Source organism: Thunnus albacares, chromosome 20, assembly GCF_914725855.1.
Source record: "Thunnus albacares chromosome 20, fThuAlb1.1, whole genome shotgun sequence".
Classification (NCBI taxonomy): Eukaryota; Metazoa; Chordata; class Actinopteri; order Scombriformes; family Scombridae; genus Thunnus; species Thunnus albacares.
Window position 1 is genome coordinate 15,379,774 of NC_058125.1, and position 27,767 is coordinate 15,407,540.

The 27,767-nt window shown below is 39.4% G+C and overlaps 1 protein-coding gene and 1 long non-coding RNA gene across 2 annotated transcripts; one reads left to right on the top strand and one right to left on the bottom strand.

The window, feature by feature from the left end:
* Positions 1-9: 9 nt before the first annotated feature.
* LOC122971613 (SH3 and cysteine-rich domain-containing protein 2-like) lies at positions 10-27,739 on the bottom strand. Its single transcript, XM_044338344.1, has 11 exons — positions 27,174-27,739; positions 14,208-14,562; positions 12,200-12,294; positions 7,135-7,219; positions 6,828-6,940; positions 6,623-6,686; positions 5,406-5,461; positions 5,151-5,239; positions 3,882-3,933; positions 2,429-2,566; positions 10-2,165 (listed from the first exon to the last, which is right to left on the bottom strand). The coding sequence occupies exons 1-11, from the start codon at positions 27,261-27,263 to the stop codon at positions 2,067-2,069; spliced, it is 1,236 nt and encodes a 411-aa protein (XP_044194279.1). The 5' UTR covers positions 27,264-27,739; the 3' UTR covers positions 10-2,066.
* On the top strand, positions 2,487-6,912 carry LOC122971615. Its single transcript, XR_006399531.1, has 4 exons — positions 2,487-2,569; positions 4,762-4,859; positions 4,957-5,064; positions 6,838-6,912. It is a non-coding gene; the product is annotated as an uncharacterized LOC122971615 (long non-coding RNA).
* Positions 27,740-27,767: the final 28 nt, after the last annotated feature.

The following is a 27,767-nucleotide window of genomic DNA, read 5'->3' on the forward strand; positions in this document are numbered from 1 at the left end:
ATTACACAGTTTGAGAGTTCATCTGACTTTATTGAGAGATGTGAGGATCACAGGGCTGCTAGCCATGCAGAGAACTATCCTGATAGTGTGCATTACGGTGAGAGCTGGAATTCACCTGGATAATACTAATCCTGAGCCAATCCTGGTTCTAGTCAGTGATGGTAATGTTAAGGATTAGCGTGGTACAGACTGATCCAAGATGAGCACTTTGTAAAAGCTGCTATGCTCCCAAAGCCGGAGTCCAAATTCAAATCTTTATCCAAACTGCAGAAGCACAGATATACACAGACGCACGTGGCTACGCTGGAAATAAGTTGAGTACAAAATAAAGTGAGTGACTAGAACTGTTGTGCATAGTATTTGAAAAGATTTGTGCTGATTGGGCTAGATGTTAATTGAGCAAAGAGATGCATACATATGTAAGTGGGACAATAAACAATAATCTCCTGTAATTTATTATTATTGTGAAGTTAATGCCCTTAATTGGCTCCTGGACAGCTGCAAACCTGTTGGTCAGAGTGCTATTTAGAGCCAATATATACAGTATCTTTATAAGGCTATTTACAAATACTGTCATATTTTTATTTACAGTTATTGCTGCAACAAAGGCAGTTTGTCACCACCTTATGGTTTGTAATGACATAGCAACAAATCAAATTGTATTAGGTGATTTTGCCTTTCATCACCTTTAATTAGAGCAACAATAACAGTCGCTCAGAGTTACTTAAAAAGTAATCATGTGTGCTGAGAGAAACGGTAGCCTTTAATCAAAAATCCTGTAAATTTTCGACAGCCAGAGTTTGGTACATGACCCTCTGAGAGACTGAAAGTTTGACTTTTTTTGACAAACAACAACACTGAGTTTGGTTTTTCAATCATCCTGGATTATATCCCTGCTCTGCTCTTCCCATGGAAGAAAAAGCAAGCGTTTCTGAAACTCTAGACAGCACATCATCCTCACGTCGTAGCGCACAACCGGATATGACAGCGAATATTACAGGACATTACATACAGATAAACAACGCTGAGAATATAATGACAGGAAGCAGATTCTAGCGGTTGATTTTAAGAGTTACAGTATATGGAACAGAGTGAACTATAAAAATCTGTGTGTGCAGAGAGTTGTGTGATTGAAGGGCATACTGAGAGAGAAGCTCCCCGAGGTGCACACAAAGCATTTGTCACATCGGAGCTGTGAAGAGCATCAATACACCGTAATCTAATCACTGGAGAGCAGTTTGAAATAAAGAAACCCCAGAGTGCGTTTTTTCTATGTGTGTGTATGTGTGTTATGACTTTCATTTGACCAAGATGTAGCAGAGAAGACTTCGTTTTTTTAAATTTTTACATAGACATAATGTAGTACCTGAATCATTTTCTAGTCAGAGCAGGAGTGACATATATGTACATCATGGATTCATAGCACTACAGCAGACGTGTGCATTTTGTGAGCAGTCTGCGCATACAGTACAAAAGTGATTTACCTCCTGCATCAAATCTACTAAATCAAATCCATTTTCAGAGGTTTGGAAAAAAAAAAAACAACCAAAAAGTGTTTGCACAAGCAACTACGATAAACATCTACAATCATTCACAATCTCTTATGCCTTGTTATCACTACACATATAATGAAATTAAGACAGTTTGCTCAAAAAGTCCCCCAAATTCTGTAGGCCTTGACATCACAGTAATGTAGTCCTCTCCCATTTTTCGCAGACAGATGGCCAAGTGAGGTAGCCAGACTTCCTGCACACTATCCTCTTCAACGTGATGCTACATTTGTGTTGTGAGTGTGTATAAAACCACACAAAGCAAAGTTATGCTACAAGAAAAGTAGCTCTAAAGAACTCTAAAGAAGTCCCCTCCTTTATGTCTTAACCTTTAAAACCCGTCTGCATTAAAAAAGCGAAGTCGTGGGCAGAGCTATCATCCACTCAAGCTGTCAATTCACTTTTGGAGGGGTGGAGGTGGGTGGCGGTCAGTGAGGTTTCGGGTAAACGCTCCTGAGTGTTCCTCCGTTATCGTGAACTTTATTATCAAACTGAGGGGGTCAAGGAGAGCCGCCATCATATTTCTAGCAGACACTTTACAGGGACCAAGCCTCTCTTCTTCCCGCTGCTGAGCCGGAGAAAACCGTCAGTCTCTTCATTCTTCCCCACACAGATCTGTGAGGGGGGGGTTAGAGGGGAGTAGGGGAGCCAGAGGAGGGGCAAATGACATTCAGTAATGTGAGAGAGTTTTTGGACTGAGGCTAAAAGTGAGCTGCACTGGAAGCCATAACATGCTGTCCTCTGTAATCTCAGCAGTTTTCTGCATGAATTTGCATACATTTTTTAATGTATTCAGTGTGTGTGTGTGTGTGAGAGAAGGAGAGAGAGAGAGACGGAGAGAGAGAGTGATAAACTGTGTGTATTTTATGCGTGTTCACCTGGGCCTCTTTCACAGTCATCTCGCCTTTGTCTCGGTTGCCGTGGAAACCAGCCGTGACCTTCCACACCCGCTCACTGGGGCGGACCCGCTGCACAAAGTTGGCCGGGAAAAATCCCACCTTGTCTCTGCTTTTCCCCTGGTAAACACAAGCAAACACGCACACATACACAAACACACTGTTAGTCTTTGACAGATATAAATAGATATTTTCTGGACAGTTTTGAGCTGATTAGAATGGAAAAAGAAACGGCCCATAACGTCTCGTTTCGAATCATGGTACAGAATGGAAGAAGTACGGGACTTCTCTTAGTTTGAGTGAAATTCATCCCCTATGGAATGACCCACAATGTGCTTCATTTTTGACAAGAAACTACTCTGCTTGCTTGCATTTCAACACAAACAGGAAAAACATGACACAGGCAGCTAATGCAGTCCTTGTCCCACTTTATATAATTAGATTCTTTGTGTGTTTTTGTTTACTGGACCATTTGCCTGAATATGCATCACATTTATTTCACAGTAACAAAACTGAATTTGAATAAACTATCACAATTAGCAGAAAAATGAAAATAAAGACTGCTTTTGTTCCCTAATTAGCAACATCAGACCAAAAAGCATCTGTATTTGCGGAGCCCTAATCCCCCATTATTCTCTTTAGAGACTCTGTCCAAAGGCGTACAAAGCCTGTAGGGGCTGGAGTCACATGAGAAGTTGGTTCTTCCACGTTAAGCAAAGGCATGTTACACAGAAATGGCACTACATTTCTCTGGGTGTAATTGTCAGTTATCTATTAAAAAATATGTATGTATTTTGACATTTAAATCACACCCATTACAGGGTGCAAACTTTGTTACCATAAGCATTTCAGTTTGAACTGTCCAACAGTAAACTAGACAGTTAAATGGAAATTTGTTTTATTCTTCTCAAATAATCAGATTTGAACTAAAAAACAAACAAAAAAACAATCAATCTGACAAAATTCTTATTGTTTAATGTAATTTTTTAGTTCATTTATACCAGTAATATTACCTGTGCAAATATGGATACTCTACAGCCTGTTTATTGAAGTGAATAACTTGGTCCTTTTCCCAGGTGTTTTGTTTATGTAAAGACCCATCTGTCCTTCGGCAGGTGAAGGTTAAGATTTTCAGCTGCCTTATTAAACACTGACTGCAATCTGCCTCATTCCTCTTTTCCTCTTCATGCTAACTAGCTCCGCTAACACCCACACCTGCTGTCCTTCAAGCACACCCGCCAGCTCTTTAGTCTTTACTGTCTCTGCACGGATCTGCTTTGAATGGATGAGTCAACTGATTCTGTGACTGCCTAAGTGAAGGCCACATGTTCGTATTATCTATTCCATATTCAGCTTAGCAATGGCTTAGTAGGAAGAATTAAATGAGAGAAAACAAAAAAGAATAAATGTTAAATGGATTCTTTTCATTGCTCACCTTCCACCAGTCTTCATTGGAGTCATCTGTGACTTGAACTCTATCGCCAGGCCTGGAGCAAAAACATTCAGACAAAGTGCTTGCAGAGAAAACTGTACTGTACATGATTATTTAAGCATTTATGAGCATTCCCAATCCCAAATGACCATCTGAAATGTTCTGGCTTGCTGTTTCTCCCAGCTTCTAGTCTTTATGCTATGCTAAGCTCACTCTTTGCTTCCTATTTAGTGTACACACACGAGACTATTTTCTCATCTAACTCTCGGCACAAAAGCAAACTTATTCTGGAAAATGTCAAACTTTTCCCCTCACAGGAAAATATCATAGTTACATTACAAGAAGTGAGTGGACAGTCAAATGTAACGATTAATGCCATAAAAAGCATATTTATATCAAGTAATGTATTAATACTATTTCTACCATATCCGATACATTAAGCTATTTCAACTATTTATGTTAGCTAAATATTTCAACAGTTTGGTACATTTAGCTAACTATGTCAACTATACCTGATACATTTAGCTATTTCAACCATATGTTATTTTTAGCTAAATATTTCAACTGCTTGATACATTTAGCTAACTATTTCAACAATATCCTACACATTTACTTAACTATCTGTTCTATTAGCTAACTATTTCAACCATATATGATACATTTAGCTATTTCTGGGCCTCTTTTCTAGTATTTATTGATTACTTTTAGCTATTTCATCATTCATCCATTACCTATCTATGTAGCTAACCATTTCAGTCATTTAAGTTGGAAAATCAGGCTACATTGTTCATGTACAGCAGCTTTTATCACTGCATCGTTGATGTTGCTATAACATTTTTCTTGTTCTATCTTGTTTTATGTATACTACTGTAAATGTCACAAGGAAATTTGTTATTTTTCTGCTGAGTGTGGACCGCTTTGTCCACATGAAGAGATACCTCGGTGCTGTCTTCATGCACAGACGCATCCTCCAGATTACTGGTGGGTGTCATACCACTCAGCAGTTTCCTGCACCTACTAACATACAAAGACTCTTTTTTTTCTGTCACACACTCAACGCAGCTGTTTGTCCTTCCAGGCCTCCCAGTACGCTCCCCTCCTCCTCCCAACCCGAACCCTACAACCCCCTATGATCATCCCGCTGAGGAGGCAGATGGTCTGTGAGTGTCAGTGAAAGTTTGGCTAGGTACACACTTCCTCTCTCCCACCTGATTACCCTCATACACACACACACACAAATACACAGTATATAAAGAAATGTGCTGGACTGACTGCAGTTCCAAGTCATTCTTCTCCTGAGGCAAGAACTTGTAGAGAGCCACATAGGTGTGGATGGGGTGAACCTCTACCCGCTTGGGAGTCTGAAATAAAGAAAAATAGAGAGAAATATGAAGAGTATTTTCTGTATGTCCCTTATATGGAAATCTGAAACTAAGTGAAAAGGATGGAGAGTTTGAAGGGGACTGACAGAGTGCAGCTGTGCCAAGAAAAACAAGCTGAAAGAAGATAGAAATGCTGACTACACACCTTCAGGCTGACCCTGTCTTCTGAATCAGCCTTCTCGCTTTCAGGAGGGGTGAGCACTGGAGAGACAGACACAAAAGGAGAGAGAGAGAGAAAGAGAGAGAGAGAGAGAAGAAAAAGAGAGGGAAAGACAGTATGTGTGAGAACAAGAAATGTCACGTGTACAACAGAGGAGGAGAGGGAGGAAAGAGTGTGGGTTCAAGAGAAAGAAAGAAAAGGGAGGGATACAGAGAAGAGGTCTTGTCACTTTGCGGCAAACAGAAGGAAGGCCGAAGCCAAGGTCATTTACTGTGAAGTGGCAGCAGTACAAACAGAGATGATCCCTTCTCCTGGGACTAAAGACCGAGAGGGAACGTTCTGGGTAGAGAACACACACACTCCCACACACCGGCTATAGTGTGCTGTATCTTGGATTAATGTAGTTCTTTAACAGTCCAACATTTAGCTTGTAATGTTCCTTTACAACAAACATCTCACATTGTGGAGAGAAGCTCAACATCTGTACTAAACTGCCATGGAAATAAAATGTATACCCTATAAAATAAGGTTTCCTGTAATTTTCCCAGATACCCAATACCCAGACTGTTTTTTCTGAAATGTTATAAAGGCTTTTGGAGGACGGTTTCACAATTTATGATCTAAATTTCAGACCAATTGCATTGTTTTAGTTGTGGCTCAAACAAACTGACATTTAACAGCAGATAAATAGAGAAACTGTAACTGTGTTTTCAGTCCTTCAGAATCAAAACGTCTTTCGAGATTTATCAATTTGCTCTGATGTCCAACAAATATCAAGGGGAAATGAACTGTAGAAAAAGGTGGAGATACAAATGACTCCACTAACATCTGCCTCGCTAGACCAGAATGCAATGCAGCCACAGCTTACATCTTTCTGGATCTGCTTACTGGTGGCATAATCCAACAACCTCAATACCTTTTTTGTGATTTGGACAACTGGCATTGATCTTTCTAAATCGACTTATTTTGACTAGAAAACTAGTAAACCAACATTTTTTCAGTTTTCAAAAGTCTGAGAAAATATAGGAAATTGATACTAAAATAGGAATAGATGAGGCAGGTTAACGGAATCTATAATTTGCAACTCTTGACCACAACTCACCTTGAATGCACTGACCATAACAAATAAAGGCAATCAGTGAACAATGAAAGAGTATGTAATGGTGGGATTCATCTTCAAAGCTGCAAACAAATGGACTTACTTCCTGGGATGGATTCCTCTTCAGCTATAGGCTGGTTCTCTAGTTTGTCTTGCACTTTTTCTTCCTGTAATAAAGAGATGTTTGCAGCCAGCAATGTCAACAATATTCTTAGTATGATTATAGTCAGCATGAATTTATATGAATGACTGGAGCTGTCTGTGTGTTTTATGTGTCTGTGTATTTTTTATGTGTGTGTGTTTTATACCTCATGACAGGGCGACTCTGAGATACTGCTGAAGCTGGAGCGACTCATCTGAGCCAGCGACGTCCCATAGCGCAGTGCCTCATACACAGGGTCAACAATGCCATTACCCGCCTCTACACAGCCAGACGAGATGGAACAGAGAAACATATGTGCAGTTTTATAGCTGACACTATATTGAAACACACACACATACATACAGAGGCCTGTCAGACATCAATAGCTGAAGGCCACAGACACGGTGATTAGTCATCCTGAGAATCCAGTTGTTTGATGCTGTAATAAATCAACCAGTGGATCCATCACTCACCCTGGGCAGCAGGAGCCTCTCTGACCACACCCAGTGTATCGCTGGTCAGCAGAGGAGAGCTGAAGTTTCTCTTAAAAGCTCCTGTCTGACAGGCCGACAGAGAGACGGGGAGATAGAGAGGCAAGAGGACAGGTTGGGGAGAACAGGGGAAGGAGAAATGTTACTTGAGGCGGAAAAAGGCAAAAAAGGGCAGATGTTTTGCTGTAAGACAATACCTGTGTGATTTTATCTGGGGAAGGTGGGGCTTCAGTTTGTGTGATGAAAGCTGAGTAGCTGAAAAGGTTTTTCAGCTAAACTGAAATCTCTACCATATTACTTTGATGCAGGTATTTTGCACTATAAACACATTTTGGGAAAAATGTGGGCACATGGATTATATTTTTCTTCTGAGTCTCAACCAGTCCATTCAAATACATGATTTATTTGATCTATTTTTAGTTTATTTGCACGTTAAAAATACTGCACTATAAATATATAATGTGCATACAAAAAGTGCAAGAGAGGTAAGAAGCTGAAGGCTTTTACAGTCTCATTTTGTACACATTGACAAACAACATGTTTCATTTATTCACATAGTTCTACATTTTCTGTGCATGTACAGTACCAGTCAAAGGTTTGGACACACTTTCCTATTCTCCTAAATGAGAAAGTGTGTCCAAACTTTTGACTGGTACTGTATATTAATGTATGCTTTGAGGTTCGGAGAAGATTAAGGCCGTGGTTAAACAATACAAATGCTGACATCTGTTGAGTGCAAACACTAATGCCTATTCTCCAGCTTGACCCCCATTACTTTACTCTTTGCTACGCTATAATGAATGTCACACATCTGCCAAGCATTGAAGTTCAATTGCTAATGTAGTATAGTTGAAAAGGAAAGAAATAAATAGGGACAGCAGGGACTACTTTGCTCATTTTTATGTCAAGCTGAGTTTTAGTTTTTTCATCTGAGCCCACAGTATATGGACAGCAGGAGGAAGAAGAGAAATTATGATGAATGAGGTTGTAGTTCAGTATTTTCCCCCTAAAAGACAGTTTGACAGAAGCAAAAAAAATGCCTTTGACATACTTTTCCATATTGATAGACGTAAGTAAGATCAGCCGTTACGATCTATTACTGTGTTATTGTCCACTGTCAGTGGAAATGATACACTCACCAAGAGTTTTAAGGGTGAGTCTTCAAAGAAATTTCCCCCAGCACTGCTGTATGCCTAATGAAGCATGACTAAACTTTGTCTCATCTCCCTTTCAGCAAATTTATCTACATGGTCCAAGTGTTTAAGCACCACAAAGGCCTGTCACTGTCAGACTGGGGATGATCAACCAATGCAGATAAGGTAACGTACAACCTTTGATATCTGATTTTGTTTCTTTATTTAGCCTGAGAAATATGTTTAGCTACAGTACATGACTCATCAGTCTAATAGATAACATTACAAAGTCCTGTTTTTGACAGAGGAGCTGTGATGAATCTGTTCTATGTTCTCTGAATAGAAACCGGTTTTATTTCATCTCAGCATCTTTTTTTTATCTTGTCCAAGTGATATATGCTGAAAATAACATGCCATGAGAAAGTGTATTAAAAGCTCTTTTTCAGCTTCCCTGCTGCTTGAATTCAGCAGCATTTAATCACTGCGCTTCATTTAATTATATAAATAAGATAAAACAGCATTTTCAGGACCGCGTATTACTACGGAGGCAAAATATCCGTCATGTTAAAACTTGCCACTTTTTCACCCAGACTGACCTCAGGAAATGTTTCTATTACTTTACATAAAAAGTATTTCACACGTATGCTGCGTCATGATATATCACTGTCAACGAATGGAGACGTTTCACTTGAGTGCAACATTTACATTTTTGAACATTTTGCATGCTTTTCATCAACAATGTCTGATAGTTGAAGTAAAGTAATACATTTATATAAAAGGAAATAAATCAAAATGACTGCCGTGACAATTTGACAGATCTGGTGAGAGCAGACCTTCTGCAAAGTACAAAAGTCATCCAAAAGTGAAATATCACTTTAAGGTATGGAAGGAATGTTCTGACTGCTTTCAGGACTGACAGATAAGAATTTGCCCAGAATCTCTTCTTTATTTCTTTGCTTAAGGAACACAAACTTAACTTCTTAAACACTGAAATGACGCTATATTGATTTCATAAGAGTTGTAACATATTTTTAACTAATGATGCAATGATAATAAGGATTAGTAATATTTTGGAAACCCCTTATTAATTCAAAATGTGATTTGATGCCATCATAACATGAGAAGTTATTACATTAAAGCATTTCTACCCATTTAGAAAATCCCACAGGTGCTCACTAGTATACATATCTGTGTAAAGACGACAAGACATAAAGCTCTGGCCAAGTGTCTTTGAATCTGTGTTGATTTTTTTTTTCCTGAATATTACTTTCATTATCCTTGTTTTAATCTATGTGTGTCCTGCGTTTCCTGTGAAGCACTTTGTGACAAACAAAATAAAAGATGTAAACAAACTTGGCAAATGCTTTGCTTGCTGCCGGATTACGCTAATTATGAGAGACAATTGCCTTCAACTCCTCTGCCAGTGCTCCAATTTGAAACAAGCTGTTGTGCTCAGAAGTGGAGCTAGTTAAATTATTTCCTCATCATCAGGAACCTTGAATCTTCCCTTTCACCTCACATAGCAAAACACCAACCAGACAAATTATATGTCAAGGTATCGGCAGTGGTGCCTGTGCAGCGTGACTGGACAATCTTGAAATTTAAGTCAAGAGACAAGCTGATATTTCACTTTGCTCGGTTGAGATTCACAGAAAGCAAGATTAGACTCTGACCTCTGGGATGTAACAGAGGAGACTCACACAAAGTCTGCTGAGGATGAGTGTGTATAGCATCCCTGCAGAGGCAATTATTTAATGCAGTGCTCAGCTTTATCAAACTGTAATACATCTTTAAGTTTAATTAACTTTGATTATCAAAAGGTTGTCATGATTCCAAAGTAATTTAAAGCTGCTGGATTCTGGGGATATTTTAAAGCTAGTGGTCATATATGGATGCACTCGGCAAATGGGCTGAAAGCGAGCCAGAAGTGCAGCCATCAATATACTCTTTTTGTCTGTTATTGTACTAATTTACATAAACACGAGCTTGCACAAGCTGTGCCTTAGTCACATCAAGATGGTCCGCTCCTCCTGCTTTTCACTGAACTCTGGTGCTAGCGATCAGTTTGCTTTTTCCTCCCTGCAGCAAAAACATTGCTACTCTGTCTGGCCTGAAGTCAACCCAGGAGTTTGACTGGCACTTCTACTCAACAAATCAAGTTTCCCCTCCCATCACAAGGATTAGATTTATTCTATCATGCTGTTGTCTGACTATTTCTGACGGGTTTTTTTTTTTTAATCAGCATGTTGCTCAAAATCAGCTCTACATTCTGCATTTCCATTAAAGTTCAAATGTGTACAATCACTTTGCTATAAAATGAGCAGTTGCAGTGCTTTTACTAAAATTCCACAACAACTTATTTGTACTCAAAAGCTTTGTGCAATGCTGTAACTTCAATTTAGTCGAGAGTCCGTGAATCCCGGACCTTGATTCGTAGATGTATAAGAAGTAGCCTCGAACTCCATCCAGTTTCTGTTTAATGCCTAATACTTGCTTTGATGAGTGTGCAGTGATCGAAAAGGACATTGCCGAAGGCTTGGCGAGAGCCTGCCGTGTCATATCCTCGAGGGATTGTGTGTGCCTCAAACACACTGAATTTCACACTGAATTAGCCAGACCAGCTGGTACAGGGAGATATTGATTTTCCAACAGAGTTGAGAGGGGAGGAAGGAAATGTAGCACCCAGACAAGAGAGAGGAAGAGAGGAGGGCGTTATGTGAGAGGAGTAACACAGGCGAGAGTAAGGACAAAAAGGCTGAGTGAAAAAATGTTGGGACCTGGCCGCTGAAACTTTATCAGTATCATCCTCCTCAGTTTTTGTTCCTCTTATGGTATTTATAGTTGGAAGATTATTCTATCCCACTGCTTCCCTTTCACACATCTGCCAGTGTCTTAGTCTACTCTGCAAAGCCCTGGTCAATTCACATTCCATTTATAACCACTACCTTTTTGTCTCCGCTGGTTTGAAAAGGGCTTTATCCTCTTTTAACAAGAAGGGGGCTTTGAGGCTAAGCATATTACAAGGACTAAAGGCTATGCCAACTGACTGAGAGAGACAATTACAGCATCCAGATGCTGTTTAATTCTGCTGACACAATGCAGTCTGTGTTAGTCTCTGGCCTACATAGAATTCATGCATTTCCAGTAAATTACTTGAATAAATGCACAAAATATAATTACCTATGTAAAAAAAAAATTGCCTATGCTAAGCCTGACTACTGGGGTTTTTACTACTGGGAGGGAACTGCAGTAACTGAGCAAAGCAATTGAGAAATGTGGTTAAGTTGCACAAACCTCTGAAAGAGCGGTGACTATATCAATTAATATAAAGCCAAACTGACCAGTACACTAATCCTGTGACTGAGAAATTTGTCCAATCAAAAGTGGTCTCCTCAATGGTGACAATGCTCCCTTCTACAAGTTAGTGACAGATTTCAGAAGAATGAAAATATAATTAAACTATAATACCCACACATGATCATAAAATATGGTCACTATTTTAAATAAAGTGACTAAATGCTTCACTATCAAGAGAAAAAAGCAAGAGGCAGATCAGAAAAATTGAATGATCAGTGAGGTTAATGTAGTGCATTTGACGTAAATCATTATTATTAGAAATACTATTAGGCCTAATACTAATAGTTGGTTATCAGCAAGTACTTGTATGTCACTACTGTCTCATTGACCATGTTGCAAATCCAGCCAGACTTTGGAGAAGCATCTGAGACAGAACTTCACACCGGAGATGACCAAATAACTCCTGAAAGCTGGCTATCATTTCTGTGCCGGCCAAGTGCCAGGCCGAAACTTTGTGTTTTATTTTATGTGGGCAGTTAGGTGTAACTATTAGCCACATAAGGTGCATAGTGTGTGGTAGTGAGACTTAATGATAAGTCAGACTGAAATGATCTTACCTTGCCAATACAGGGCTGCTGGGAGAGCTCCGATGAGCACCAGAGGTGGGCCGCCACCTTACAGGCTTTACAACGCAGCCCCTGCTTGGAGTTCCCTGCATGGACACCGACATCCATTATATCACACAGACATCTTGGCAGACTGAAAACAGCTGTCCTGTTATAAACAGGTTATAGCAAACACACCCACTGCAAACACCAGTAACTTGTGTTTTAAGTATAAAAGCAATGTCTTGCAAGCAGAAAGAAACTACTGTTTATGACGGTGTGGTCTGTCCAGTATGGTTTTAACTACTGTATATACTGAGAGTAAAAAATGTCTAATTATTGCAAATTTGCATTTTACTTTCCTGTTTCTGCTTATTTGCATTTACAAGCCACTTTGGTTGTCTATTCTTTGGTTGTCTTGGAGGGCTTGCAATTGTAGTTATTTTTACAATAAAAAAGATGAGAGCTGCTCCACTTTTCTGACCTGATAATCAGACTGAATCACTATTTCATTTTCACTTCATTATCTATTCAGTTTAAAATGCTGAAAAAAGTAATGTGGGTGACAGTTTAGATGTTTAGAAACAAGCTTCCACACTCCAAAGATATTTTGTGACTGATAGCAAATTTACAATGCATTGTCTTTGAACAATACAGAAATTCTACAGCATTTACCAAAATGTATTTCAGCAAATTAATTTGGGCAAAATTGTGGTTTATTTGTGTAGATCGTTCTAAAGCCAGTGTCACAATGAGTTATACTAGTCATAAAACCAAATGATACAGACATACTTCACAGTTAACACAAAGACATCAATAAATCTGTATAAAAAAAAAAACAGTGAGGTTTTAACACCCGGAAACACCCGGAAGTCTAATTTAGAGCATATCGGCTACACCAATGAATCATAGTAAGCCCTAAAGAAGGCCTTTGCAGTTTGCCAGTATCAGGAATTTCAGAATATGGGCCCTGTACATAATCATCATAATGCCAATGGCTTTGTTACAGTAATTTTAAGAGCTAAAAATCCAGTGTGGACAAACGAACATTGAGAGGTTATTATTTGTGTGGCTTACTGAAAGTTTGCTTCATTGCCAATATATTTTATTTTGTTATTTCAACATGTTCGGAATAAAATAATCCAATTTGTCAAAAGTGATGTCATGAGACAAAATAAACCATGATATAAGTTGACGTGTCTTTCAAAGTCAATTTTCCTGTTATAAAACTGGTTATAAACTATGTTCCTGGAATCAGTTACACATAAAGCATAAGCAGTTCAATTTTATTACAATTTGCAGGATGTAACTGACCATACCGATTTTTTACTGGTGGCTAAAAATTCTAGAAAGTGAGCTGACCTGTCCAACAGATTTGGTTTTATGAACGGTGCAACTGAGAAATGTCCACATACCAATTGTAGAAAAAGCCGATACAACTCCCGGTGGAGGTATGTTAATGGAACAGAAGATTGGATCGCAGTTGTTGCTGTCAATAATTTTCATTGGGAACATTTTCTGCTGAGGGAATAATCTTGTTGCTAACTGTCCACAGTGAGATTTGTGGATTATCCTGCATAATGATCTGCAGTAATCCTTTGAGAAGCACCAACACAATTCAGCTTCGTTATATTGGGCAAAGTGGCAGAAGTCCCAGGAGCAGAGATGTCCAAATCCTGTGCAAATAAACCCAAAACTATCTGCATGGCTTGATACTACGAGGGGTTAAGTGAGAAAATAGGTTTATTTGTGGTTTGGGTGAACTTGCCCTTTAAATCTGTTGTTACACAAAGCTAATTTTGACTGATATCTTTGCACAGTGCTGAAATGTACGTAAATTTAGCCACTGATTTCTGCATTTTGAGACACCTACATCTTCAAGTGATGGAAGTAACAAAGAAACCACTGACAATATGCATTTAAAAAAGGAAAATATAGTGAATTTTACTAATTCTGGGTTACTCCATCCAGGCACAACCACAAATACACTGTTCTTAAAGTAACTGGCACAATTACCTACCTTGGATCATGTGTTTGCATCGCTGGCAGTTGGCAGGCCTACGGAAGACGTGCTCCTGGAAACAGTGTGTCTTGACTGGCTGCATCGGCAGGGCCTGAGACTTTGACAATGAAGGACTGATGGAAGGTGAGTGTGATGACAATGATGGGTTGGGACTGATAGATGGGGAAAGGGAGGGAGATCGCTCGTAGGCCAGGGGAGACTCAGAGAAGGGGGGAAGAGATGGCGCAGGTGGAGGCGTGGTAATAAGAGCGGAGGGTGGGCGAGTGTCTCCGTTGCTGCGCTGGAAAAAGTTGTCCATGCTCTTGCTGCGCATGACCGATTTGAAGGACAAGGAGCGCTTCAGTCGCTGAAGCTGAAAAAAAAAGTGAAGAAGAAGTAGTTTAGGTGAATTTCTACAATGAAGAACATGACAAATTACAACAAGTGCCAAGAGAACTGTGTTTGAAAAAATCTGAAAGGTCTTGAAAACCCATTTTCTCAATCAGTTTTTCTCTGAAAGACGGGGTCCTATACGATCACAAAACATTTTGCAAAAGTTAGAGTAGTTCTGGTTATTTCACAAGAGGTAACTGTATATTTGTGCTCTTGCCTTTAGCTCTCAGTAGTTTGAAGTAGGTCTGAGCTCAGGTGGAGAAAGTCAGTGTCACATACTTCTATGCACCAATCACGTTTTAGCAACTCGACAGGTGTAGTTGGCAGGACTTTTATTAAATAACAGCCAGGGATGTCAATTTCCTAACTTTAAATTGCTTATTTAGTCATGACTTTTTGAAGGTATAGAAAAACACTTCCAAATTTTCAGGGTGCTATAAAGTCCTGAAGTGACAATTTAAAATAGGAACAACATGAATGACCTTTGAAATAACAAAAAAGTGTTCAGCTTGAGGGGATGTGCAGTGTTTGAAAAAAATCAGTCTGTTAAAATACAGCCTGTTAGCTCTACCCTCTGCCTGTCCTTGCCCTGCTAGGCTGGCTTCTGATCTTCCATGTTCAGCTTTTTTCCCACCTTTCCTTAGATCACAAATTTGCCATCCCTTGCGAATCCCTGCGAGTCAATACCCCTTAAAATTCACCTTTGATTAGTTTTATTGAGCGGCCTGCACCTTTGCATTTGATGCTGTCAGTGATGCACTGCAAACACTGTGTTTATCTTTGACACTGCCCGCCCCCGCTTCCCGCCTGCTTGCCATCCAGTGTTTTCGACCACAATAAAGGGCAGATGAGGACTGGCCGTTGGGAATTTCACAAATTTTTCTGGTGGGTCGGTCTTCTGAGGGCTGGTATTTTTTTCCCAACCCCAGCATTAGATAACATATATACAAATATTCAATAGGTCATCTTAGCTGCAGTGACATGGCGGTGCAATCTCTAATAGCAGGTACCAGTTGCCATCACAACTGAAACTCAAAGTATCTAGCACTTGGGCAGTTAGTATCTAGCAAACATTAAAAATATCTTGCAATCGCTGCCGAAACATGGATAGAAAGAGAAAACCCGCGGCTGGTGGCGCAGAGAAGGTGCGCCAAGTAAAGAAAAAAGATATTACTGGCTGACGCCGCAAAGTGTGCTAAGATAACAGACTTATTTAAGCAGTCTGTGGGTGATGATGAAGACAGTGGCGAAGAGGTAGAAACATCAAAGAGTAGTGAGCAGGGAGCAGGTGCTTTGTCATGCTTACATGTGCTGTGAACTAGCTAAGTGAACTAAAGAACAAGGGTTTCAATGCTGGGGTCCCGCTGCAGGTCTGACCACTTTCAAGGTTTAACTAGTCAGACTCAGTGCTAAAACGTTTAGAAAAGTTTACACTAAATTTCTCTAAAGTGTTGAAAAAAATGGTCATCAACTTCCACTGTAAATGGGTCAAATAAACATGTAAATTAGATAATTTTCTTTTAGATTACTCATCAATTCTTTTTCGAATCATAACCTATGAGGAATATAATATTTGATTTTGATTTTATTGCCCAGCAATAAAAATGATTTGTTATATACTTACTCTACAATCTGAACAAGCAGGTGAACATGGCTCTGAACAGGAAAGGGAAAGGAGGAGGAGGGAGCAGAAACCAGCACAGATCCAATTAGAGGTGTGTGTGCACTATTAAATGTTATTGTGTGTCTGTGAAGTGAAGTAGAACACAATACATCATTCATATGATCGGGTTGGACTACTTCATTCAAGTTATTTATTGTTGCATTACAAAATTGATGGCAAGTACGTAGCATAATACACCGCATATGTATTTGCCTATGTCACGGTTGGAATATTCATCATGAATTTAATGAGTACAACAATAGTCAGACAGGGAAAGTTTTGAAGAAGTCTTTGCAGTCTTTCTCTATGGAGACAGGTATGTGTGCCACTGAACAATAAAGTTTAAAAGTAATTGAAGCATAGGTATGTTTTGCACTCTTATATGGTCTTACTGATTGAATACAACAAAATACTGGTCATCTGAAAAATTCAGTTGCAGAGTCAGAAAGGGAGAGGTTTGATACAAACATGTTGTGTCAGTTTGAATTTGCCGTATCAAATTGGGGCCTCTGGACAGCCAATTCCCGTGCTGCTTTTTGTTGCCAGTCCAGCCCTGATAAAGGGGAACATAAAGGGGACAAACAATTACTGGGACTCAGGAGTGATGGGATCCAATATATGGAAATAATAATAACTGCTGTGGACTCATACATCAAGGGAATGGCCTGCAGAATGAGGGCAAGGATGAAATAGAGACTGAAGAGTACCTCCTCAATTTACACAGAGCTCATTAGCTGTCTATGTTAGTGACTGGGCAGCAAACACTGTTTTGTAGACCTGCCTCAAACTTCAATGTTGTACATGTTTATTTATTTCTGGATTCATGGAGAGTGTCTGCTTTTCTTTAGTCAGCAGAACCATTAACTTTTGTATATTTTGTGGCATTAACATATCTTTTCTTGTAGCGATGTAGCAAATAGTGTTTCTCTGCAAAAAAATCATGTTTGAGGAGGTAGCATCCTCATCATGCCTCTGAAAGCCACTGTATCACCCATCTGCACTCCTCCGCAGAAAATTCAATCAATAGCATCGAGCAGGTTCCTCTTTTTCTTCTTTAAGCCACAGATTCACAGATGCCAATTAGTTTGAGTGATGAAAAGAGTTCTCTCTGTTGACCCATTAGTGAGTGCCTCTCATAAATGTTTCCTACAGGGAGCTGAGTCCATGCTTTCCTTAATGGCCGTTTCTTGGCTCGACTGGTGGCCCACTCAGTAATGGATGTTCCTCTCCATAAGATGTTTTAAGTTGCCTGACTTTGTTAATCTTATCTGTGGTGAAGGCCGGTCTTTGCTTCAATTCCAAGGGAAAAGGAACAACTTCTTCAAGCACAAACCGGGCAACACATGACAGATACAATTAATAGCTTAAAACACCTCCCTGAGCTTTTACAAAGATTAAAGAAACACAGAAACAGGGATTAAACCAAGGCTAAAATGGAGATTAAAGAATACTGGCTAGTTTAATGCAAAATTAATTTTGTAAGTAGTTTTACAGGGTTGAGTAATCATGAAAGTGGGGTGCTCCAAATTACCATATTGACATGAGCAGGTTCCATCTGTTTCCTCTATTCAATTCACATCGAAATCTATACCATCTACAGACCTGTATGAATGAAAACAATGAATAAACATTGGTTAAGTGGGTGTTTTTATACAGTTTATCTAAAGACCTATTATTCAGTATTTACTATTTCTACAAAATCCCTTTTATTATATCCCGTTAAGTTTAAGCAATGAAATATTTCAGAAAAAGTGTTAAACAGTTAAAGAAGTATGATATATAGTTAAAAGTATGTAGACCAGTAGGTTGGTGTCCATTAGCCTGCCAATTAAAGGCCATCATAATGCTACAGCATACAATGATCTTTTATTAGTGTATAACAGTGTGCCTCCAACTTTGTGGTAACCGTTTGGGGGGGGCGGGTGGGAGGTCACATCCTGTTTCAATATGACTATGTCAGTGATTTGAAAGCACTTTGAATTGCACTAACCTGTATGAAAGGTGCTATACAAAAAAAATGTTTGATTGATTGATTGGCCTACACAGACCCTGGACCTCAATGCCATCAAACACCTTTGGGTTTAATAGAGCAATGTCTTATTGCCAAACATCAGTGCCTGTCCTCACTGACACTCTTGTGCTTGAATGGGAGCAAATCCCTGCTGCCAAAATCTGGAGGAAAGCCTTCCCAGACGAGTGGAGTCTGTTATAGCAGCAGATTAATGCCCACGGTTTTGGAATGAGATGTCCAACAATCACGTATGGCTGTATTGTTTGGGTGTCCACCTGCTTTTTTTTACAAATACTATTAGCTAAGTAGAGTATGTATCTGACTGTTTCAGGACCAAGGTCAGTTCTATTTCACAAATCCTCTGACTGTAACCATGGACTGTAGTTTCAAAGTACTGCATAGCAGCCATAGATACAACCATTTCCAAAGGGGTTTGGTGGGCTCACTCTCATTGGCTGAACCAGTGTGCGAAATTCAGTGTGATAAAGCCTACAGAGACAATTAGACTGTTAGAGGGATCTGATCATAAAACCAGGGTTTAACCTCACATAGTTAGGCAAGTCTCTTAGGGGAAACATTAAACCCATACAGGTATTCAGATTAACTTAACTGTCAGTGCAAAGTACAAGTACTATTACAACGAAAATATTATTGTAGGTCTGCAACTAACTAATTTTCATTATCGATTTATCTACCAATTATTTTCTCGATTCATTGTTTTGTCTATAAAATGTCAGAAAATACTGAAAATGTGTGTTATAATTTCCAAGAGTCGATGCTTACATCTTTAAAAGACTTATTTTGTCCAATCAACAGTCCAAAACCAAAAGATAATCAGCTTACTATCATGGATGACCAAAAAAAGCATTAAACCATCACATTTGAGAAGCTAAAACCAGCAAACGTTGGCATATTTGCTTAAAAAGAAAGGCTAAAATGATAACTTGATTATCAAAATAGTTGCAGATTAATTTTCTGTTGATTGACTAATTGATTAATTGACCAATCATTGCAGCTCTGTATTACTGCAACTGCCTGAGCTTTGCAACTGGAGCTCACATGCCACAATCTTTATAATCTATAGTATATGTGACTTTGTATTTAAATTTTGTACACATGGTTCTGAGTATAGCTGCTGTTCATAAATATGAGGAAATAAAATCAGCTTCACTGTGTTTTCTTACACCCTGTAACTTCCTCCCCTGAAAACAGAACAGAATCAAAAGCAGAGCTCTAATGAATGCAAATCTCTATATTTCTCCATAGCACTCTTGTCTGTCTCTGTAAGGGGTTTGAAAAGTCTATTTATGGATCACAGAACTGGAGACCCGTCACACGCTGAACTACTGACAGCAATTAGCTCATCACAGTGCGAGTAGATGTGTACTAGAACAGACTGCGGTTGGAGGAAGAAGAAGATGAAGGAAGGAATAAGAGAAAAGTACGAGGGCAGTCAAAGAGAGTGAGGAAAAACAGAAGACAGAAACAGGAAGAGGAACATGGTAAGAGAGTGAAGGAAGAGATAGAGTAAAAACACACCACCACCATCAACCCCCCTTGTCTTTTAAAACTCCACAATGCACAGAGGCCTTTCTTTATCACCCCTCTGACAGACAAACAGAACAGTGGGAAGACAGAGCAGATGTCTATGCTTTGTTCTTTGGTCCGTTTGAAAATGAGCACAGAGCGTAGAGATGTTCGGTGAAGGCCTCTATAAATAGGCTGTTGTGAGGGATGCCTGGATAAATTAATGATTAAGAAGTGGGGGGTTGGTTGTTCACGCGAGATGCCTGAGAAAGGCGAAAAGTCATCCTTGTGCCACTAGTATGCAACACAGAGGTCCCATTGCACACTCAGGATTGAGGCACAACTGCAATTTCAGTCAGACACTTCTGTCAAAGAATCGACCATTTATATCAAATGGTAATACAGTTAGATTTGGCTGAATAGGCTCTGATTCTACTCTCAAAGAACCAGAGCAGTAACAAAGACCCTAATAAAAATACATGAACATCTTAGTTAAATTAACAACACCAAAAATACCACATAAGAAGGAGATGTGGGTGGTGGATGTGCCACATGAATGATTGGACATTACTAGTGACACACCTGTGAATAAGCCAGTGATTGTGAAGCATGTATGAAACAGTTGACAGCCAGTACAAGCATGACTTCAGCGCTGTACCTGAATGAACTCTACATGCTTCACGCCATAACAGGTCATACAGTGAGGCGACTGCTGAAGAACCACATCATAAAAGAAACACAGATCTTAAAGTTTAACGGTTTTACATTTATTAATGATGTTTTGTTTGTGGCCATGCAACACACACTCTTGACCAGCCTTGTTATCTAGGAATCCTCAGGAAAGACGACTGAACACAGTATCTTCATCTTCTGGATCAGTTTCTGAACATTGTATGTCAAAGATTTATAAAATTATTTAAATAGAAGCCACCCATGAAGTGATGTTGCACTAAAATTAGGTACAGTTGTGTACATGTGGCACACACAGGTTACAGAAATATGCATGAGCACTTACTATGCCACATTTATAAAACTAGTTTGGACAAAAAAATGCTTGTTTTGTCCTTGATCCGGCATCTTAGTTATCCTTGAACAGTGCCACAGCTGTCTTTGTGTCCTTGTGCACGGCTATTATGCAGCTGTATACTGTATATTATAAGACCCAACAGCCTATTGATTGATGAAACATGAGCAGGCCAAATATACTAAATAATCCAATATTAGTTCATCTTATTCCTACAATATTATTGAATAGTTTGGTTGACAATATATAAATCTCCATATTTCTCTTGTTTCTTTATGAAAAGTGCCACATGTATTATTTCTAAAACCAGATCTATGATGGTCTCCTGTCATGCCACGTCTGCAGAAGCCTGATCTGCAGCTGGGACTCAGTTGAACAACTGACTCCACAGTGCCTGACTCTTGCATGTTTGTCATCGCATCTCTAGCTGCTCATGATATTCAAGGCGTTACTAAACTCAGTGGCACGTAATTAAGTTTGGCATTCTTCTTTTAGTGACCTGAGTTTTGAATTAAAGATGACCTCATTAGGCGTTGTTCCAGCTGAACGTTGTTGGGTAAAAAAGTGCACCTACTGAAATGACCTTTTGTACAAATGGAAAGTTGTAATGCTTCACTGCACAAGCTGTATTGCTGGTCGCTGGGCTTGGAACAAACTGACACCTTCCAGGAACAGAACAAAACCGACAGTTTAACTGCAGCTTTCTCATTGCAAGAACTGATAGATTTCCTCTGTCTCTATATATTAAAGTGATTTTAAGGGTTTTTACATAACTTTTGCATTATGCATTTAATATTCTTTCACTGCTCCCAAAAAGCACCTGTGAGAGGTGAAGTGATGACTATTGTTAGTAATGTCAATTCCCTTAAAAAACAACTATTAAAAGTCAGATGTAGTGGCATTTACTTTTATGTGAAATAGTTACAGCAGCTTGGGGGGCTCATTTAATTTTTTACAAGCATGACTCACTGAACTTAGTGTATTATATATCAAATCATTGTCATGTCAAAACTTAATAACTAAAGATTATAGATCATAAAGATTATATATCGAGGAAATTACAAACTTGGCAATACAACATTTATTTTAAGGATCTTCCACATTGGAACCTAAAGTGAACCTCAAGAGCCTGAGGTTTCCCTCTAACCTCTTATATTAGATGTAAATATCTTGGATGGAAGAAAAGGTGTGAATTAAGGTAAATTATTCACTTATGCTCCTCTGCTTGTCACATTTACAGCTCTGTGTGTGGCTGTTGTTTGAAGGGCTGTGATGCATGAGCCTCGTGCTAGCGGATACTTCTGCCCGCTCGAGTGTGCAGCAAAAGAAGCTTGCATTTCCAAATCCAGCCGTTTAAAAGGCTTAACTGCATAAGGAGCTTTTGTAGCTTGCATTACTGTAGGTGACTGCCACAACAGCTCTTTGATGTTCACACAATGGCAAAAGAACACTTATTGGGGTGCTCAATAAGAACAAGTTGATTATGTTTTGATGGTATTTTCACTTTAAGGTTGACACACATGATTTTCAGGATAAAATACATATTTACAAGATTTACAGGTTCTTTTTTATTTGAGCAGCCCATTTACCCTGTTAACAACTATCACACTGTGTTTCTCTTCATGTTACACACACACAGTCAACTGAGGTTTGTTCCATTTTTCCCCTGTTAAAGGGATTATTTCCTTATCCAAATCAAGGGTCTAAGGATAAAGGTGCTGTAACACTGTACAAATTGTAAAGCCTTCTGAGGCAAATTTGGGATTTGGGATATTGGGCTATACAAAAAAAACTGACTTGACCTGACTTCAGAGAGTAGAGAGAAAAAAATGGGATGTGCAGAGTGCAAGATGAGATCATCTTCCATACTGTATTCAAAACATAACCTACTTTACTGACTAAAAGGCAAATGAGGGATAAATGTAAACGGAGAAATTCTTCTACGCAGATTTTTTTCTATAATCAATTTAATAAACCACCACTCGGAGAAAGAGAGACTCAAAGTACAAAAAACAATTAAAGCGTAAATGTTATTTTTCTAACAATTATGTGCTAGCAGGGAGCTCTTGAGGAGTAGATAACCATGTTACAACCTAGTTGCTAAGCAACACAAGCTCTTAATGAGTGATGATTTGTGTTTATGCACTAATCATTCATTCAGTCTTGCAGTCAAAGGTGCACATTTTTCAGGTGTTATCAGGGTGAGTGTGCTATTCAGAGCTGAAGAGTAGAACTACGCATTTTTTCCACTCCATTACATCAACTTTGCCTCTTAGAGAGAAAATAACCTCAGAAGTTCACTGTCAATGAAGCAGCAACCTGAGGTCAGTACTAAACAAAGGACTAAACAAAGTCTATTATCCCCAACAGACTCGACTCTTACCCTGACACTGCATGGCACTCTGCTGGATCAGCAGCATTTCGGAACTCAATCGAGGACAGTAATTCAATGACTTCATCATTAATCAAAACAGTGCTGGGTCAAAGCTGGATCCATGCAGGGTGCCATGGTGAAAACTGAAAACTCTCAGCTTGTATTCTTTCATGAATTTGTTTCATTCTTGACGTCGTTCCTCTCTTCTTCTATCCTTTGCAAGTTTTCTGTCGCCGTAAGTATCTGTCTTTCACTGTGCGTCTGACTATCTGCAAGCCTTCATCTGTTTTCTGTGCAGACTAGTTTTTTTCAAAGGTCGGCGGTGCAAGTCAATCATTCTGGCAGGAGAAATACAAACATATCATAGTTTGTCAGAAGTTAATTGACTGAGTGATGTATCCTCCTGCCAACAGCGATAGAGAGGAAACAAACACAAGGAGGCAGAATAAAGTTTGTTCCAAAATGTCATCTACATACATATAATCGCATTAGGAGAGCTCCGCAGTCTCATTTGCTCATTAAGGGAGTTTATTCACCTATTGATGCAGGAATTCAGAAGTTAACCAAGAGGAAAACTCTCTCGAAATGAACAAAAACAGCACCATTTTTAATTTTAAAGCTATACTTGGGTATAACGATTTCTTTCATGAGCTGTAAAACATACAAATTGGATTTTGACTGTTTTTCATGTTTGCATGGTTTGAGAATTAAAACTGAAGATAAGGAATGTAGGAAATTGAGAAGTCTTAATCAACAATAAACTGTAGTTTGTAGTAACTGACTGAACTGGCAACCTTGATCTTGTATGATTCTCAGACAAATAAAGAGACCGTGAAGAAACATCTGTTCACTGTCACTCATATCTTCTTTTCCAGTCTGGCTTAATTTGACATTCTCTTCTCTTTTGCTGTTTCTTATCTCCTCTTCCATGCGTTTCTCACATCCATGTACTGTACCCCTCTTTTTCTCTGTCTATGTCTCTCGCTGGCTATCCTATTTTTAAATCTCTCTTATTCTTTCAAGCGCTCAGGCAGCCTTCACCAGCCGGTCACTCTCTTCAGAAAGGGAAGCAGAGAGCTGTGAAGAAAGAAGACGATGCAAGAAAGGAAGGAAGGAAGAATGAGAGAAGTTGGACTTAAAGAGAGGTGAAGTGCAGGTGGAAACACGTGAGACCACGTTTCAGGTTTCATTTAAATAGGAAACAGTCAATAGAAGAAAAAAAAAGATGGGAAATATATACTGTAAGTCTAGAACTAGAATTGAATTAGATGAGAAGAGGAGAGCGCAGGCTGATAAGGAAGTTAGTGAGAAGAAAAGCAGAAGGAGGAGAGCTTGGGGAAGTGAGTGTGAAGGGCAAAAAGGAGAGAAAAAGCATTGCCATCATTTCACCTCATAAAAACGTCTTTGTGTTGGCTGAAGATGTGATGAGCCGTGTGAAGGCCCTGTGGACCGGAGCACAGCAGCACACCTGCATTATCAGCACTTACATCCACTTGTCTTTTTGTAAATATCAAACTTTATGTAGCGGCTGACTCTCATTTCTTCCATCACTGAACAACATGGAGCTTAACGCTTGTTTTGTCTTCCCAAACTTTCGCTCATCATCCTCTTTTAGCTCCATTCCTCACTTAATGCGAGGCACTTCAGCAGCATGTGCTCCAAGTGATTAGAGTGGAATAATAATATTTTTTTGGAGCTATCACCTTGCCCGTAGGTGGAGGTGGAATAGCTATTTGCTTCACTGTCACAGCCTCTATTAGAAGCACTTCAGAAAGCTGGTAGGCTCACTTAGTGCTGTAATAAATACTCTAAGAGCCGAGGGACAGTAGGGGAGACAGAGAGGGAGAGATAAAGGAGGGGTTGATGAAGAGATGAGAAAGACTGCAGAGAGAAGCATTAAGAGGAACCAAGAGAGAGAAAAAGATGACGGCAGAAGAGGGGAGAGAATAATGTTACAGGATGAATAGAGCAATACGCAGAAGTGAGAAGATTGAGAGTGACAGGAAGAAACGAGTGGAGCTCTAGAGATACCCTCGAGCACACTGCTCTAAAAGAGAAGGGTACATTTCACCGAAACCAAGTTGTAACACGCATTTAATCTTCACCATCCTCTTTTCTTCTTCCAGCGGGGGCTTGGCAAACACAGAGCTACATGGCTGACGCAGCTTGGAGGATTGTTTCCGCCCAGTTCTGTTTTGTCTGGGCGGCCATTTGTGTGAGTTATGACCAAGCCCCTAGCTAGACACAGCAAACATCTGCTAGCTGATTTGCTCATAAATTCACGCAGCACCTAAACGCCCACCATCCATTGTGTTGTCTATACTCAAATAGAAAGAACAAGAGTACCGCCCCGCCAGGCTCGTTCCAGGCCGCTGTGGTGATGACCAACAAAAGGCGGCCATAATGTGATTTGTAGCCGCTGCAATTAAGGCTGTTCTTGACACTCATTTGTAAATGTTAAAAAATAAATGTGTTGCAGGAGATTTAGGTCAAGGCGGTAAATGATCATTTGCTCAAAAGATCCTCAGTTTGAAGTTTGCATGTAAGAAATACAAAGATCAATCCCAAATGACAAGCTCATCATTTTTTAAAATATACTTTCATATTTGGACTAAGATTATTATACACTTCTACCCAAAACTGGATTATCAGTTGGGGCCCCAGAACTACAGGGCCCCAAGACCTGTCAAATTTATGCTAATTTAATTGGGTATTCATTTGAGAATATGCACCACTAAAGCATAATAACAACTGACAAGATAAAGGCCTTCAGGTGGGTCTTGCTTTACTTCCTAATCTTAAGGCCAAATCTGATTAATTATAGACCTTAATTAGTTTAATTTTCACCTTATATTTTATTTAACCTTTATATAACCAGGCATGTACTATTCAGGTTGGAAACCTCTTTTGCAAAGGAGACCTGACCAAGAAGACAACACAAACTGTTGCAAACAAAACAATACAAAATCCAGCAATGGATAAAGAAACACTAAAACAAGTAATAACACTAAAATAAGGCTAAACGTAAGCGAAGAGCAGAGGCAATAATAACAAATCATATACAATAGTCTTAAAGTTTCATCAATTTATATTCCTTTTGCAGACTATCCCAAGTGGCTGAAGCAGAAAACATGAAGCATTTCTTTCCCCATCTCTGTCCTTACATTGTGGACAGCAGATATACTGTATAGCTTGTGATGTGGGATATTGATCGCAAGATGAACTCAAGATGCAAGATGTTGCATATCCCTGAATGAATGTGTTCAGTCAAATTGCCCCATAGAAAATTATGGATCCAGGTAATTTTCTAGCGGAGAAAGAACAGAAGAAATGTATGAATTGTACAGAGAGGGGAAGGAATGGGGGATTAACAGGAGCCCAGCACCTCACTTTTTACCTGGGTCACCCCACCTACCAGGTTAATTATGGTGTTAGTCATCCAGTGTCTTATGATGTGTTTTCTGAGCAAGGAAATACAAGACCACCAAAGGTACAGGCTCATAACTCTGCTGGGACACTGTTATTTATTGTACACACTAAATATGTGGGATACTTTCTATAAATTGAGATGCACTATCAACATAAAGCATCTTCCTGCATCTCATTCTCAATAATAGTCTTTATCTGAGCTCATTTCATCATTGTACTTTAAGAAAACTGTCTTTTCTTGAGTCGGTGTCTCTGCTATTCTGTGCATTCACTATACATGCAACAGAGCACACACACCTTCGTGCAATCTCTGCCCTAAAGGTCAGAGTAGTTAAAGAATTAAAGCGGCTTAGACTTGTTATGCAAGACCTGCAGACAACACAGAATTAGCCTCGTAAAGAAAGAAAACAAGCTTTGTCAAACTTTCCTTAAACATAAACGAACCCAAAGCTAGAATAAAGATCAACCGTGCTTTAAATTATCATCAGATATTCTTTTTTTTTTTTTTCAATAACCAATGATCTATTCGTTGTTTGTTGTAATATACACAGGTGTGCTGTTACCTTTGATTCAGGTTGGCTGGGCACGGTTGCCTGTTGTCGGTGCAGGTCCCGGTTTTGTGGTTCGTTCTCCTTCTCGCTGATTTCCGTCATCTCGGATAAAAAAAAATGCTCCTTCAACAGCAAAACTGAAGCAAACTGATAAGTCCACGGCGATAGAGTAATGAAGAAACTATGCACATAGAGGTTTAAACATCGCTACAGGCTCTCATCCAAAGAGGTAGGGCTAAGTCATGTTTCATTGGCAGCATCCATCTGGGAATTTGAATTTAAGTGAGATATTCCGTCGAAAACGTGCGTCTTGTTTTCGTGTTTAGCGATTCAAATTGGTGCATTAAAGACCAATAAACTAAACTGGGAGAAAATATCCACAGGAAGTCACTCGGTTCGTCTATTTCTTTCCGCTGCCTCGCGCTTCTCTCTCGCATCTACCGGCCAGTTTACCTCTCCTCTCCTCGCGCACACACACGCGCTCTACAACAACTTCGATTTCGCCGTGACGAAGTGCTCGGCGCGTCCTGATTGGTCCAGACGCATTAAAATACGCCAAAAGCACCGCTGGAGCGCGTCAGGATTGGCTCCGAGATGATGACGCTC